A 15,687-nucleotide genomic window follows, 5' to 3' on the forward strand; every position below is an offset into this window, starting at 1 on the left:
CGACTTTTATGTCCAGCTCTTGGCGAATTGGCAGACAAACAACTGACCAAACAACGCGGAAAATATAATTTTGGGATGAAGCATTTCGAATGATGTTAAAGTATTGCTGGTTATAAAAAGTTTTATCTTCAAAACACTCATTTTCTGAAACTCCTTAAGAGAACAAAAATGACAATTTTTCAGAAATATCAAACTTACAATATGTGAAGCTAAAAGAATTCTTCACAAAGGAATTGGGTATTTCATAGGAAAGCCATAAACAATTATAATACTCAAGAAAAACTCATCTTCACATTTCACTTTCCTTATGTACTAGTATAAACACAAAATTTTGTGTGATATTTCTTTGAAACTTTTAAACTCGTAATGTCTAAATATTTATCCTATATTTTGATAAGACAAATGATTTTCATGCATAGAAATTAAAAAAGAAGTTGAAATAAGGAGTTTTATTTAATACGTGTCAATAGACAAAATAGTTCAATATTCTGTAAAAACTGGGTCCTACTTATTTTGAGCAGACTGCTGAAAGCTCATTTATTCTACATCAGTTGCATTTATACTTTTGTTCATCTCTTTTTCCATCCCATTTTAACTGTGAGCCCACCTATGTAAGAATACTGGCACACATAGTAAGTACATTTTACGGAATTTGTGCAGTAACCAGCTACAGTTAACAATGCCAAAGCAGTCTATCCACCCACCATGAACTTAAGATTGAAGAAATGACAAATTCAGGTCTTCTGCCAACAAACTGTGAAATTTAAGAAGCTTTTCTTTTTCTTGGCTGCATTTTTGGTCAACATGCAAAGAACTATTTCCTGCCATACAGGGAAGTCATTAGGTGTTTATTAAATGTAAGTTTTGGCAAGATGAAGAATTATATGACAAACATACTTGTACTCTATTTTATTCTCTGACCCAGCACTGGAAACAATTTGCATCCTTCAAATTATATTCCAGAACTCACATAATTTAATTTCCATTAAATGCTTACATAATAGGCGAACCACGAAGTGAAAATATGGTCTGGCACATCATGGTGTAGGTGGATGTCACGGTGATTTTCTAATACAAGTCTATATTTCTAAATAAATTGAATTTTAGTTAAATCAGGCTAACATTTTTAATAGTCTCACCCACATGGATAGAGTGGGTATCTTATATGTAGTTGTTAAGAGTAGCAACTGATACTATACTCTAATGAAATATTTTGCCGAATAGAAATGCTTCTGAAAAGGTTCATGAAAGTGATGCTTTTAATTAAAAAGTTGCATATAAATGTAATGACATTTTAAACATGATCAAAATGTTCTCTCTCTAAAGGAATACTGTAACAAATTTTTTGTTATGGAAAAACAATTATTCTCTAATTTATTTGTTTGAGAAACCTGGCTTTTAACTAATTGTATTTCCTTAAATGCAAGACTTGAAATTTTATTTTTTTATTTTTACTTTTTTAAATTTTGAGTTTATAAATTTAAAAAATTTTAATGTTAATTAAAATGGATCTTATTAAACATTGTATTTCCTTTTGGGCTGAAACCATTTTTTAGGATGTCTATAAATCACCTTATACAGTTTTCATGGTAGTTTAGTTACAACCAGCAAATCCTAAGCCACCAAAGTAATTCTAGGCTTCTAACAAGGATAAAAATAAATAAATAAGGAAGGCCACCACACTAATGGACATGAATTTAAAGAATAATGAAAATGAAAACCAAAAAAATAGGATTTCAGATTGTATTTTTTATTTAAGATATGACTCAAGATATTTTATTTTTTCAAGTGTTAGACTATCAGATTTTTAAAAATTCCCTAAGAAGAAAAAAAGAAAGAAAACTATTTAGTGAATCTGTACTGATTTTGTCCACTTCAATTCAGTCTTGTTTTTGGTGCTGTCCAAAGCTTGCTGAATAACTGCTAGGAATAAGAGCTGGACACGGCATACAGAGAGAATTAGAAATGCACTTTTATCAAAAAATCAGTCACTGTTATGTAAGGAGGATTGAGCTTAGACAATCTCTTGTGGTAATTTCTTTTTAAAAAAATACATAACCTACGTTGCTTATTACAACATTTAGAAAGTTTTTATTTCATCATACAATTTAAATTCATCCTGTTTAATAAGCAAATTGATATATGATGCCAAGAAATATTTTGTTGTTTTACCATGACAAAGAAATTATAATGTTTAGATTTTGGACATTACTATTTGATTATTTTGTGAATTTGTTGTGCGAATAACAAGTATAATTTTACATTTTTTTTCAGAATTTTTATCAAAGTTCAGAGACTTCAGCAAAAGGTAAAACATACATGTACTCAAGTATTTTGAAATAAAGAAAAAAATAAGTTACAGAATCCAAAATACTTTTTTCAATTTTTTTATGAAAATACTGTGGTAACACACAACACACACACACACACACACACACGAGCTTTTTGAGGAGAAAGACGCTTTTCTAAAATTCTTTTTATTAATGGAAGTGATTATTCTGCAAGGGAATAAAAATCTGCACTCTAAACTTTTAGCCTGATATTTTAAAAATAATGAGAAAAATAAAAAGATCTATAAAAATTATAATACTGAAAATATCTTATAACCATTCCAAGACATTGAAAATTTTACCATTTACTTAATTATATTTTGATGTAAGAAAAATTAGAAAAGTAGTAGATGTCTGTCTGCAAGGTCATCCACTTCAAATTTGAATTCCAGCTCTATTTGAAAGACCAAGCTAATATAACAGGTAGGAGGATTTGGTTCTGGAATAATTAGTGTTTACAGAGGCTTCGAGTCTATAAAATTGCAAGCCACGGGAGGACTTTGCCTCTATAGAAAACAGTAGGTGTGAGATTGCGTGGGACGGAGCAGAGTCTGACTTTTGGAATCAGGCAGAACTGGTTTTGAATTTCAACTCTCCCAACTCAAATCTCAACTGGTTTTGAATCAAAGACTCTGCTTTCAGAGTCTGTGATTCTAGATTAAACTCTTTGATCCTGTTATCCTAATATGCATAAACAATATAATAGGATTTAATGTGCAGGATCTGGTCAGGATCGTTCTTGGTTGTAGATGGTACTTGGCACAGGAATACTCTGAGTATCTGCAAGAAAACTGTCTGCCCCTCAGATGTTCAAATAACCCCTGGATTCAGAAAAATCCATTGGAAAGCAAATGAAAACCTAACCTGCCCTCCACACCCTTAACTGTTTCAGTAAAGAGTCACATACAAAGGTATATCCTCTCAACTCTAATTCCCACCACTCAAAAGAAGACACTCAATTAAGTGTGAGGAACTCCCCCGTCTCACATCAAAAAGGAAAATAGGGTGGCGGAGGGTATAAAGAAACTTGTGCAAGTACAAAAACCCTATTCTAGGTGTTCATAAAACTCCAGAACACCATAGAGGGAGGGAAGGAATGGACACTTCCTGACAGTATTGCTAACAGAATCTAAGTGGTCGTATGTGGAGTGAGCGAGCTGCAGGCGTGTCTGTATGAAAATGATTCTCCCTTTCTATCAGGAATGTTGTAATGAGGTCTCCTCCCCCATATTCCTCAGGGGACTGGAATATGAGATCCCACAAAACTGTACAGAAATGTTCCTGGAGACTTATATTCTATAATAAATCGTGATAGATTTTAATTGAGTCTAAATTGCACATAGATTGTCCTTGCCTCTTTATTTCATGGCACTATAACTCTTTTCCAGAGTAAAATTAGGTGCAATAAACACTTTTCCCACCATATTTCACCACCAAGCCCTGTGTCTTGGGTTCTTAATATGTTTTGATGATGTTATTTGAAATGTAGTCTGCATCCAGAGTTCAGGAAGTAAAACATAATGCATAAGCATACATCTCTATGCAAACTCAAAGTAGCAAATTTTATCCGAGAACCATGTTTCTGCATGAAAAGCAAAAAGTAGAGTTTAAGTAATTAACCAAATGACTAAGTTTCCCCCAAAATATACGCTAAAGCTTAAATTAATACATCAAATTTATGATTTATTTTAGATGTGTGTTCACTTGCACAATGTTGGGAATTCTTGAAAAGGAGTTTGTGCTTCCTGCTTCAGTATACCAAAAGTACAATTTGGAGATAAAGAAACAAGATGTTTCCATAAATTTATAATGCTCTGCCTCCTGCTGTTCAGCAGAATCTCTGTTGGTTGGCCTCCAGAGTTTGATGAGGCCTCTTTTAAGACTATTTTTACACTGCTTTACTCTTCTGCTTCATTAATTGCTACTGCTGACTTCTCAGAGAATTTTAATTACAGGTTTTTTTTTTCCTCTGCTTGCCCCCCCCAGACTGTTTCAACAGAGGGCACAATTTAAGAAATATAACAAATAATGAAAATTAATCTACCTTATGTATTTTGTGTAAATTTATGAATAACTAAGTGAAAAATAGCATGTGTTAAACAACAACAAAAATGTTTAATTATAGACAGACGTACTGAGGCACAGACAGGATGTGGGAGGAAGCTCCATGTCAAGCTGGCCCCTTTCCTGAAGCATCCAACTGCCTGTGTGCTGAAATACTGTAGATTATCAAAGGAAATATCTAGCTCTTTGCACTATTTTCATTTCCAAACAACTAGAAACAAAAGGCAATTCATGCTTTTTCAACTTATAAGTTGTTTATTTCTAGAATTTTCTTTTAATTTTTTTTTACTTAAGTTTACTTAAGGTAACTGAAACTGTGGAAAGCGAAAGTACTGTTAAGACTGAACTACTATATAGGGAATTGCATGTTTTAAAAACAACTTATAAAGAATTGCATGTGTTTGAATAAACAACTGTATCGACTAACTTAGCACATGGAATCATCACAGCAGATCTTAAGAACACAATTTCTGATGATGTGCTTACTTGCTCTCGATTTCTACTTAGCTGCCAGAGGAAAACTATTAGCCCCTATACCTAGTAATTTTTCATTTTTCTTCTTTCATGACAAGTCACTTTTAGGAATAACCAGTAGACTCCTTCTAAATAACTAATGGCAAAACTCAAGAAAGTCTTTAATTTTGAAGAGATACAGTAAACATCATAAATCTTTCATTTCAAGCTGGTTTTAAATCCTAGCCTTGTACTATTTTCATTCTCTTTTTAATATCAACACATTGTATATGATTAGTGTTCAGTTAATAGTAAACATGATAGCATCATCAAATTTATTATGATTAATTCTTTAGATGGAATTTGTTTGATGTACTTATAAGCCATCTATATTCCTTGTCTGAAAATTAATTTTAAACAATCACAAATCAGAACAAAAATTATTGCAAATTACAGTTGATCAGAATGTCAAATTAATGATTTTTTAAATTCCAAATTGTGATGAAAAGGCCATGCTTCCAAGATTTCTGCAGCTGAAGATCAGAAAGCTTATTGATATCTAATCTAGCAGCAACTAAACCAGGTTGCATTCAGAGGCACAGATAGTTAATTCTCTTCAACTGGTAAAGGGTCACTTTAATTAAAATTATTTAAATTTTATTATATGATATTTCAAAGCTGTAATTGATGGCCTATGATAAATATGGCCCTTCTTAGTGACTTGATCTCTATCTCTTCCTTTCTAGGTTTGATAGAGAAGGTAACAACTGAACTATCCACATCCATCTACCAGCTAATCAATGTCTATTGTAACAGCTTTTATGCAGATTTTCAGCCTGTAAATGTACCTAGATGCATTTCCTATCTAAATCCCGGGCTTCCTTCCCACCTCAGCTTCACAGTGTATGCAGCACACAACATTCCAGAAACCTGGGTGCACAGGTGAGTGGTGGTGAGTTTTTCACAAAAGCGTTCATTTTTACATAGCTTCTAAGTAGAATGCAATTTGTCATGTTCTTATATGCAGGAGCAAAGATTTCATAAAATTTTGGAATTAATCAGCATAGTTTTATCCATATTCTTAAAATCACATTTTAAATGTTTAGATTCAAAATGAATATTTAATTTTCTTTCTTCTTCCATTTCCCATATTTAAATAATTGTCATTGCCAATATATCGTTATGGAAATAGAAAATACTAATTCCATTTAGTGGCTCCTCTAAAATTTTCTTTTTCATGTTTGGGTTTAAATGGCTAATGCTAGTTAAGAAAACATAGTAAGACAAAAACATATGCACATGCAGAGAGATAGAGAGTCTTTAAAAATAGAAAAAAAAAATCACTCTGATCCCCACCAGGTTTCAGTGGTATTTTGCAAGAATTGTACCTTGATAAAATGAGAATTAGCCAAGAATTATTTGCGTTTCAATAGAAATGAATGACAATTATGCATGGAATATCATCAGATTTTAAGCTGACTCTACTATGTAGTATTTTCTTCAATAACATAATTACAGTAATATAGAGATAATTAAAGTTGATAAGATAGTAATTTGGTAATGGATTTATTATACTTACTGCATTTAGCATCTCAAGGAAAAACTGAAACAAATAATTTCAGTAAACATTCAACTTTTGGCCGGGCACAGTGGCTCATGCCTGTAATCCTAGCACTTTGGGAGGCCTAGGCGGGCAAATCACTTCAGGTCAGAGGTTCAAAACCAGCCTGGACAAAATGGTGAAACCCCGTCTCTACTAAAATACAAAAAATTAGCAGGGCATGGTGGTGTGCGCCTGTAATCCCAGCTACTCTGGAGGCTGAGGCAGTAGAATCGCTTGAAACCAGGAAGCAGAGGTTGCAGTGTGCAGTGAACTGAGATCGTGCCACTGCACTCCAGCCTGGGGGACAGAGTGAGACTCTGTCTCAAAAAAAAAAGAAAAAAAAATCAATTTTTATCTTGAGCTGTATTTTTTAAAAAATAAACTGTATAAATATTCAGAGTAAATTAAAGAGGAAATTTTACCTATGTATATAAAAAACACTATCTACACACATATTTGTTTAGAATCCATAAAATAATATTTTTATTCTTTTTCCTTTTATAATTTTATGAAAAATTTTAAAGGCCTGATGTATAGTAAAATAAATTATTACTCTAATTAATGTTTTCTTTTAATTTTCTAACCATCACTAAATACTCCTTAGTTTGAATTCCCATGGAAAATCCCTATAGCCAGATAAATACAGATAAAGCTATATGTATAGGGCATGCATTTATATATGTGTGTCTATATGTAGAGAGACAAGGATAAATATATATATAAATATATACATATGTTTGTAAATGCAAAATGTAAAATATATACATATGTGTGTAAATATACATATGCGTACAAATGTAAAATGCATATGAATATAAAAAAGTGTGCATTTACACGTGTGTGTGTGTGTGCGCGTATGAATGATCTAACCAACTCTCCTTTTTCTGTCTCTACATAGTACCTACATGCAGAGTAAAAATAGAGCACTTTCTAATATTGTTATATACAGGTAGATGTGTACATATGTACATATAATTATAAATATAAAATAATGCTTTTCTGCAAACGTTCCTATAATCAATAAATAAATTAGGGCTTTGATGAAGGAAACAAAATCATCCCAGCCATTCATTACTGGAACAAACTATAAAGGGCTGGACACAGGGGAAAACATGAAGCTATTCCTGTCTTAAGGAATCCATGGACCAGTCAAAATTCTTTGGGAAGAGGCTCCAGCAAGATGTCTTACCTCACGACAAATTACATCTTTATTGTAGATTTTCCTAGGGACCAAGTATATAAGTTATCTATTAATACATAACCAATTACCCCAAAACTTAGCAGTTTAGCACAACAAACTTTGATGAGTTCACATTCTGAGGCTCAAGAATCTGGGAAGCAGTTTTGCTGGGTGGATCTGGCTTAAGGCTTCCCATGAGTTGCAGTCAAACTGTTGACTGAGACCACAGTCATCTCAAGCTCACTGGGGCTGAAGAATCCACTTCTAAGGTGGTATTGATGTGGTTATTGAAAGACCTCAGTTCCCCATGGTGTATAGGTGTGGGAGCCTCAATTCCTTGCCACAAAGTTTTCAACAAATGTCCTCAGGCCATAGAGTTGGCTTTTCCCAGAGCAGATGATCCAAGGAATGAGAGAGAGTCCATGAGCAAGGGAACACCAGAGACAGAAGAGACAATCTTTGTAATCTACTCTTGGAAGTGGTATACCACTACTTCTGCCATATTGTACCCTGTGGGAAAGCATGATACAAGGGTTCACATACCAGGAGACAGAATCATTGGGGGCTATCTTGGAGGCAAGACACCTGGGAAGAAACCAGGCCAGAGGTATCTCCAGAAGCATAGGTACTGACAAACTGAGGGGGTAAAATAACAAAGTGACAACTTTCTAGATGGCTTTAGTCAAAAGGACCATAATTAATGTCAGCAAGTGAAACTAATTTGTTAAGGTACAGGACTCTACAATAAAAAATAGTGAAACATTCACTATCAAATCTGAGGATCTGAAACTGAATTATCATCTACTCCACAGATGCCTTCAGGGAACACCCCACTCAAGCTATCAAAGACAAATGAGAATGTATCTTACTTAGAATAATTTGATTAAACAAATTCTTTCCTTGATTCATTACACTGATTAAGAACTCATTCATATTTATCCTAAATTTCTCATTATATAGAATAAAAATTTAATTACTTAACTTTATCCTCTCTATAGATTGCAAGTGCCTTTATCTCACTCAAAGATGAGATAAATTTATCGTTTTGTGTATGTATTTCATGATGCTCATTATCTTAATAATAGCATATTATTAGTTCTCCCCCAAGTCCTCTTACAATGTCCATGTGACCATGCACATTTGTATGTAGGACTATAGTTTTTAAAAACCTCTAGTACCCAAAACATGTCCTGGCATGCAATAGGCACTTGATAAAGATTTGTTAAAAATGTTTGAACAAAATCCCTTGAATAGAGAAATGTGTCATACTTGGTTTGTGAAATTGTTACATGGGTCTCAACAGCAGGAATACGTAGTCCATGTCATGGTTATTACTGAGGGCAAAAATGTAAGCTGAGCTAAAAACTATAAAGAAGCATGACCGTACAGGAAGGTAGACCAGGAGATATTCCAAGGAAGCCAAGAAAATATTACAATAGAGGTGCAAAGCTAAGTGCCTGAGGTCAAGAGGGCCAGCGTCAGTGAAAGTGAGTCCAGAGCAATTAGTGGCAGTATAAGAGTGGTTGACTAGACAATTGTTAAAATCATTGTTAGTAATAATTAGTAAGAGTTCAGCAGAATCATACTGTTATATGAGATTATAAAAAAGTCAGTAAACATTATTTTAAAAAAATCCCTTAAGTCACTCATAAAGTATGGTATCATTGTTTGATAAATAGAATGCAAAAATAATTACGCAAAAATGCATAATATGTACAGTAATCCATATTATGTAATAAAGCATATCTATGCAAAAAATGATTTGACAGTACTTTCAATTATGGGATACTGTGTGCACAGGGGCAAGTTGAAATTCTTTCTCATCAAGACGATGCCCTTTTTATGGGGAAGATTCAAATGGCATATAGAGGTTTCTTGTCCCATAACCTTTGCCATTAAAAGGTACATGTGTGCAGTTTATGTCTTCCATTCATGTCACTAAAGTCTAATTTATAAACTTGGCTCATCGTATTAGCACATTAAGGAATGTGTGGGAAACAGGGACAATCTCTCAGTATAAATACTGATGCATATACCAACCAAATATTGGCATAAAGACCAACATAATGGACTCTGAATCAAGAGCATCATTAAATATAAAGTCCTGACATGGTATTGAAATATTCAATTCACCAGAAAGATGCAACAAAGTAATAACATTGACAGAAATCCAAAGAGTTTGATGGGGCCAATATGATAGTGGGGGATACCAGCATTCCTCTCTCAGGAATTAATACATTAATGAGAAATTAGGAAGAATATAGGAGTGAGCATATAATTAATGAGCTTGATCCAATAAATATATATTGTACTTACAGAAGATAATTTGGAAATACAAATTCTTCTCAAGCACATATAGAATATTTATTTTAAGTGACCAAATATTAAATAGTAGGTAAATTTCCAATAACCTATATAATAAAGATCTCATCCACTTTCTGAGATGCAACTTAGAAAACAGTAATAAAAAATAAATGTATTCATAAATTTAAGTATGTACTTTTAATTTTATTAATCAAGGAGTTAGAAAACATTATAACTTAAAGGTAATAAAAATATATAATAAACATATGGAATATGGTCAAAGCTATTCTTAAAGTGAAAAATATAGCCTCACATTATAAATAAGACATAAAAGACTAAAAATTAATATAGCAATCATGTCACCATTTTCTCTATGCCATTTTGCTTTGTTTTGTCCAGCTTATAAAAATCAAGGGTAATAAAGAGGAAGAAAAATCTTCTACCAGCATTCTGGTAGAAGAACAACAAACAAGTCCTATATACTCTGATTTATCCTCATCATAGTACTAACTATTAATTGAGCACATTCTATGAGTTTTGCACTGGGAAAAATACTTTACCTGCATTACAGTTGTCACTTGTTATCTGCAAGGGATTGGTGCCAGGACCCCTGGAGATAACAAATGTCACAGATGCTGAAGCTCCTTACATAAAATGGCATAGTATTTGTACATAGCATATGCAAGTCATCCTGTATACTGTAAATCTTCTATAGATTACTTATAATACTTAGTGCAATGTAAACTATGTAAATACACTCATGCATAGCTTATGACTTGGGGAATTATGTTCTGAGAAATGTGTTGTGAGGCATTATTGACAACCACCTACAGTCTTCAAGACAGTAACATACTGTACAGGTTTGTAGCCTTTGAGCAATAGGCTATCCCGTATACCCTAGATGTGTAGTGGGCTTTGCCATCTAGGTTTGTGCAAGTACACTCTGGGATGTTCGCATAACAATAAAATCACCTAATGATGCAATTCTCACAATATATCCCTTTGTTTTATTTTTATTGTCATTTCAAAAATATTTCTGATCTGTGGTTGGTTGAATCTGTGGATGCATAACCTAGGGATACAGAGGACCAACTCTGTTTTATTTAATCCTCACAACAGTGACACAAGAGCACTATCATACCCATTTTGCAGATGAAGAAATTACAGTTCTAGAACTAATCTATGACAACTCCAGATGTTGTCTTTCTAAAGTCCCTTCTGTTTACCACAGCAGAAGTGAGTGTACTTCAGTGTACTTCATCCTTAACTGGTTACTAGAGTTGATTCTGAAACAGGACAGTTCCCGTGACCCTTCTGCAGGACTCATGAAGGGGTTGGCTTGTTTAGTCAGCCTACAGCTCTCAACCCCTCATGGGAGGGGAGGATATGCAGGTGAGTGGGTGCAGGGGCCAGGACAAGTGCTTCTGGGTGCTGGCAGGAGTAGAACTCTGTGTAGCCCCATGGCAGTGTCTTGGAGGGGTACTCAAAATCCCTGGATCCCCAGAAGGCATCTGTTACAGTGCTCTCTTTGCCATCCGCAGATGACTTAAGTGTTTAACAGCTCAGTGTGACAGTCCTCTGCATCGCGAGCTGTTGTTCGGCATCCAGGAAGAATCAGGTCACATGAACAAATTGAAGATGGTAAATGCGGGAGATTTTATTGCTGATGAAGGTGGCTCTCAGCAGGATGGAGAGCTAGAAAGGGGATGGAGTGGGGAGGTAGTCTTCTTCTGGAGTTCAGCCATTCCTGGCCAAACTCTTCTTTGAGATCCCACTGTCAAGCCACCCCTCTGAAGTCAAGCTGCATCTTGCTGATGTCAGACTGCTGCTTCTCTTCTTTCCTTCTCTGCCACTCTGCTGCTCTGCCAGTCTGCCACTCCACCACTCAGCTGCTCTGCCACCCCTCTGCCAGTGGACCCTGGGGTTTTTATGGGTATAGGATGGTGGGTGGGACAGGCTAAAAAGCAACATTCAAGTAGGAAAACAGGAATGCATGTTTTCACTTTGGGCCGCAGGTCCAAGCTTGAGGGTGGGGCTTCACCAGGCACCCTACCCTTTTCAGCCTGGTATTTTCCTGCCTCCTGTCCATATCACTTCCCCGCTCTGAAGAGGCACATCTTACTGCCATTAAAATATGGAAGATGACCAATCTTAGCTACTTCCTGCTGACAGGGGGCATTGTTTCGGGGAAAACGGCAGTCAGATTCCTCCCTAAAGTCTACCTAAGGGTCCCTAGCAAAAGGGAGCCATTGTCCAAGGCTCCAGTTACCTGACTGTTCAGAGTTTGATGGCCTCTAGGCACATGAGTAAAAAAAAAGCCCAAGTTTTACAAGGTTAAGTATGCATGGGTCAAACATGTGTATTATACAAGGAAAGAATCTAGTGCCAAAGATTACAGAAATAAGAAATGAAATATGCTAACAACATTGTACCCCAAGCCGTTTCACTTTGGTGAAAGAAATTAAACCTTGTGTGGGAGCCGTTAAACTTTATAAGAGAGATAACTATTCTTGCCATATCTGTAGCAGTCAACAGGTGCACCTTGAGAATTCTGGGATTTGTAGGCTTGCATGGTGGCCATTAAAGCTTCTGCCTCTTTCTTGTGTCCCCCCATCTCTATTGTAAAAACCGAGTTGGCCACTTTCAGGAGGTCCTCTAAAGTAGTATCTGTTCCCAGGGCCGGTTTCTGCAGCTTCCTCCTTATATCAGGGGCTGCCTGAGTAATAAATTTATCCTTTATGTTTAGTTATCCCTCACCAGAATCAGAAGATAGAGATGTGTGCTTTGCCAAGGCCTCTCAGCCTTTCCGGAAAGGCAGTGGGATTCTCATCAAATCCCTGGTCTTTCATGAATAGCTCAGTATAGTTGAGAGGCTTGGTCCAAGTCCTACATAAATCCTCCATTATGCACACCTGTAAGTGTCTCTTCTTCCATTCTCTCATCTCGTCATTGAGATCCATTCCAGGGTCATCCATTGATACTGCATCTTTCATTTGGATAAAGTTTGGCACCTTCCCTGATGCTATATGTGATACAAAGCTCATAACCAAATCACTCTGTCACTTGCAGAGCAGTCTGCTTCTCAGTGTTAGTCAGGGTTTGCTTTAAAAGTAACATAACGTCTTTCTAGGAGAGTTCAAATACTTGGGTTAAATTCTGGAAAGCCTCTCTATATCTGTCAGGGTCATCTGAAAACTTGCCAAGATCTCCCTTAATTTGCCTCAAGTCCTGTAGGTAGAAGGGGACCTGGACCTTACTGGGGCCAAATTCAACAGGCATCTGTTGGAGGGGCAAGAGTGATACTGGGGCTTGTCTAGGGTATTTCTAGGAGGCGGCAAGCTGGAGAGAGGACGGGGAGAACCCGGAGGAGCAGGGCTGAAGGGAGCTGGCTCCCCTGTGGGAGGTGTCTCTGGGGTTTGTTTCTTTAATTCCCTGAGGCTGCCCCTTGCAGCCTCTCCTGAGATGGCCAATAGGAGGGATGGATCAATCCTACACTGTTGGCAAAGGTCTGGATTGCCCTGCAAGGTAAAGAAAGCCTGCACATATGGGGTCTCAGACAATTTGTCCTTGCATTTACAGAAAAGTTCCAACTGCCAGATGATATCAAAATGAATGGTTCCCTCCTGAGGCCAAGCCAGTCCTCATAATTTGGCCAAACTTTTGTGCAAAGGGCTAATAGGCATTTTTCCTCCAGATTTGGAGGGTCAAAGCAGTCACAGTCATTCAGGATGCACTCCAGAAGAGTATAAACTGGTGATGGTGGAGACAGTTGGTTGCCCATTCTGAAAGTTAAGGAAATAGGCATCCCTCATTTCCCTTCCTTCTTTCAGCAAAAACTCAGATGTGAGGGAGGGGAAGCAGGCATCGCCCCTTTCTCTTCTGTCTTCTTATTCTCAAGTCCTGGTGACCTTACACAGATGCCACCCACAGGTGCCATTGCAGCCTGCACCCATGAAGCAGGGAGGTCTTAGAGAATAGGAATTGTCCACATTCACTTATGCCATGCCTCCATTCCCCCTACTGTCAGCAACCTTTGGGTTTCTCAGGCCTTATCTGTGCCATGGTGCATGGCCTCCTTCCGTGACCTGGAGGCTTAATTAGCAGAAATTGGTCCTGCCCATTTACATTGTGCCTGTTTCCTTGCTTGGATCCCTCAGATCTGGTTTTCCTTCCTAAGGCCTTAACCTGAAGCTTGGAATCAGGTTGGGAACAAAAGGTATTTCAGGGTCCTTTTAAATTAAATCCCAAATGGGCCCTGCCAAATTTGCAGTTATCAGCCAGCAGGGCTCACTCTTCTGTTGCCTCCCTATCGTAAGCAGAGTGCTGAGGTAGGAAAAGAAACCTCTCACTTAGAAAAGAAAAAAGAACAAAAACAGTTTAAAGGGCAAATGGGGGTGGTCCAGGGAAAGAACCTCTTGCTTTCTACAAATAGGTTACTTTAATCATTGTATCTCTCCCCTAGTTCCAACCAGGCTGAACTCCTTGCCAGGGAAGGAAAGAGTCTATGGGCTTGTGGCAGGAGGCGATGGCATGCAGAGAGCACTGGCCAGCCGGCTGCATGGGGTCCCTGGCCCCAAAGACTACCCTGGGGCCTGGGCAGCATGCACCGCTAACTCCCACCACCCCACTTGGCTGTTGGGCACAGCACATGCATGCTACGGACATGCCCAGGCACCCAAGCCTGGAGGGGAGGGGATGAGAAGGGAACTGCCATTCACCTGCCCATCCCATTCACACACCTGTGGCCATTGGGGTTTGGGGTCATACCTCTAAGAACATATGGAAATTGTATTGTTCTGAGTTGCATATCTGATGGCTGGACCAAACATATATTCTGCCTAGTGTCATTGCTGCAGTTTGTAGTAGAACCCTTAACATTATAAAAGAAGAGCCAGGAGCCATTTCAAACCATGAAAGAAGGAAGGAAAGATATCAAAGGAAAAGTCTGGGGGTCTTGGCTGACACCTTGATAGGCACTTGGGGAACAGGTCCAGTCTTGTGGCCTTCCGGCAATACTGAGGAGTGGCCTTGGCAAGAGGCCTTCAGTTTCCCCAGGACTTTATTCCAGTCCCACATGACAACTAGACCTCCAGGAAGGGAAACAGAGCCAACATTCCTTTTACCCAAAAGAAAGAGAGAGATGGCAGGTTGCATCCTATCCCCTGCAAATGGCATAGCTCAGAGGAAAGTCTGAGGACAAGGAGAGATAAATCCACATTTTGCTTACCCTTCTGAAGTATCCTGGGCAAGCCCCCCGATGAAACGGGATAGTTCCCTTGACCCCTTCACAGGATTCATGAAGGGGTTGGCTCATTTACTCAATCCATAGCTCTCAGCCCCTCACAGGAGGGGGAGCACGCCGGTGACTGGGTGTATGGGCCAGGACAAGTGCTTCTGGGTGCTGATAGGAGTAGAACTCCATGTGGCCCCGTGGCAGCATCTGGGGGGTACCTACAATCCCTGGCACCCCAGAGGACATGTGTTACAGTACACTTTTAGCTTTGCCATCCACAGACAGCTTAAGTGTCTAACAGCTCAGTGTGACAGCCCTCTGTATCCTGAGCTCTTGTTTGATGTCCAGGAAGAATTAGGTCACATGAACAAATTGAAGATGGTAAATGTGGGGGATTTCACTGCCAATGAAAGTTGCTCTCAGTGGGATGGAGAGCTGGAAAGGAGATGGAGTGGGAAGGTGGTCTTTTCCTGGAGTTTGGCCGTCCCTGGCCAAAATCTTCTGAAAGGTCCCGCTGTCA

At 37.6% G+C, this 15,687-nt stretch overlaps 1 protein-coding gene across 6 annotated transcripts in view; it reads left to right on the plus strand.

The window, feature by feature from the left end:
* The window catches only part of PIK3C2G (phosphatidylinositol-4-phosphate 3-kinase catalytic subunit type 2 gamma), a 387,383-nt gene that overhangs the window by 79,651 nt on the left and 292,045 nt on the right, over nt 1–15,687 (plus strand). For all 6 annotated transcript variants that reach the window (XM_016923019.4, XM_016923023.4, XM_016923022.4 and 3 more), the window contains 2 exons: nt 2,275–2,308; nt 5,594–5,789. In XM_016923019.4, coding sequence (XP_016778508.3) covers nt 2,275–2,308; nt 5,594–5,789 — 230 coding nt within the window. The remainder of the gene's footprint in view (nt 1–2,274; nt 2,309–5,593; nt 5,790–15,687) is intronic.

This window comes from Pan troglodytes, chromosome 10, assembly GCF_028858775.2.
Source record: "Pan troglodytes isolate AG18354 chromosome 10, NHGRI_mPanTro3-v2.0_pri, whole genome shotgun sequence".
NCBI lineage: Eukaryota > Metazoa > Chordata > Mammalia > Primates > Hominidae > Pan > Pan troglodytes.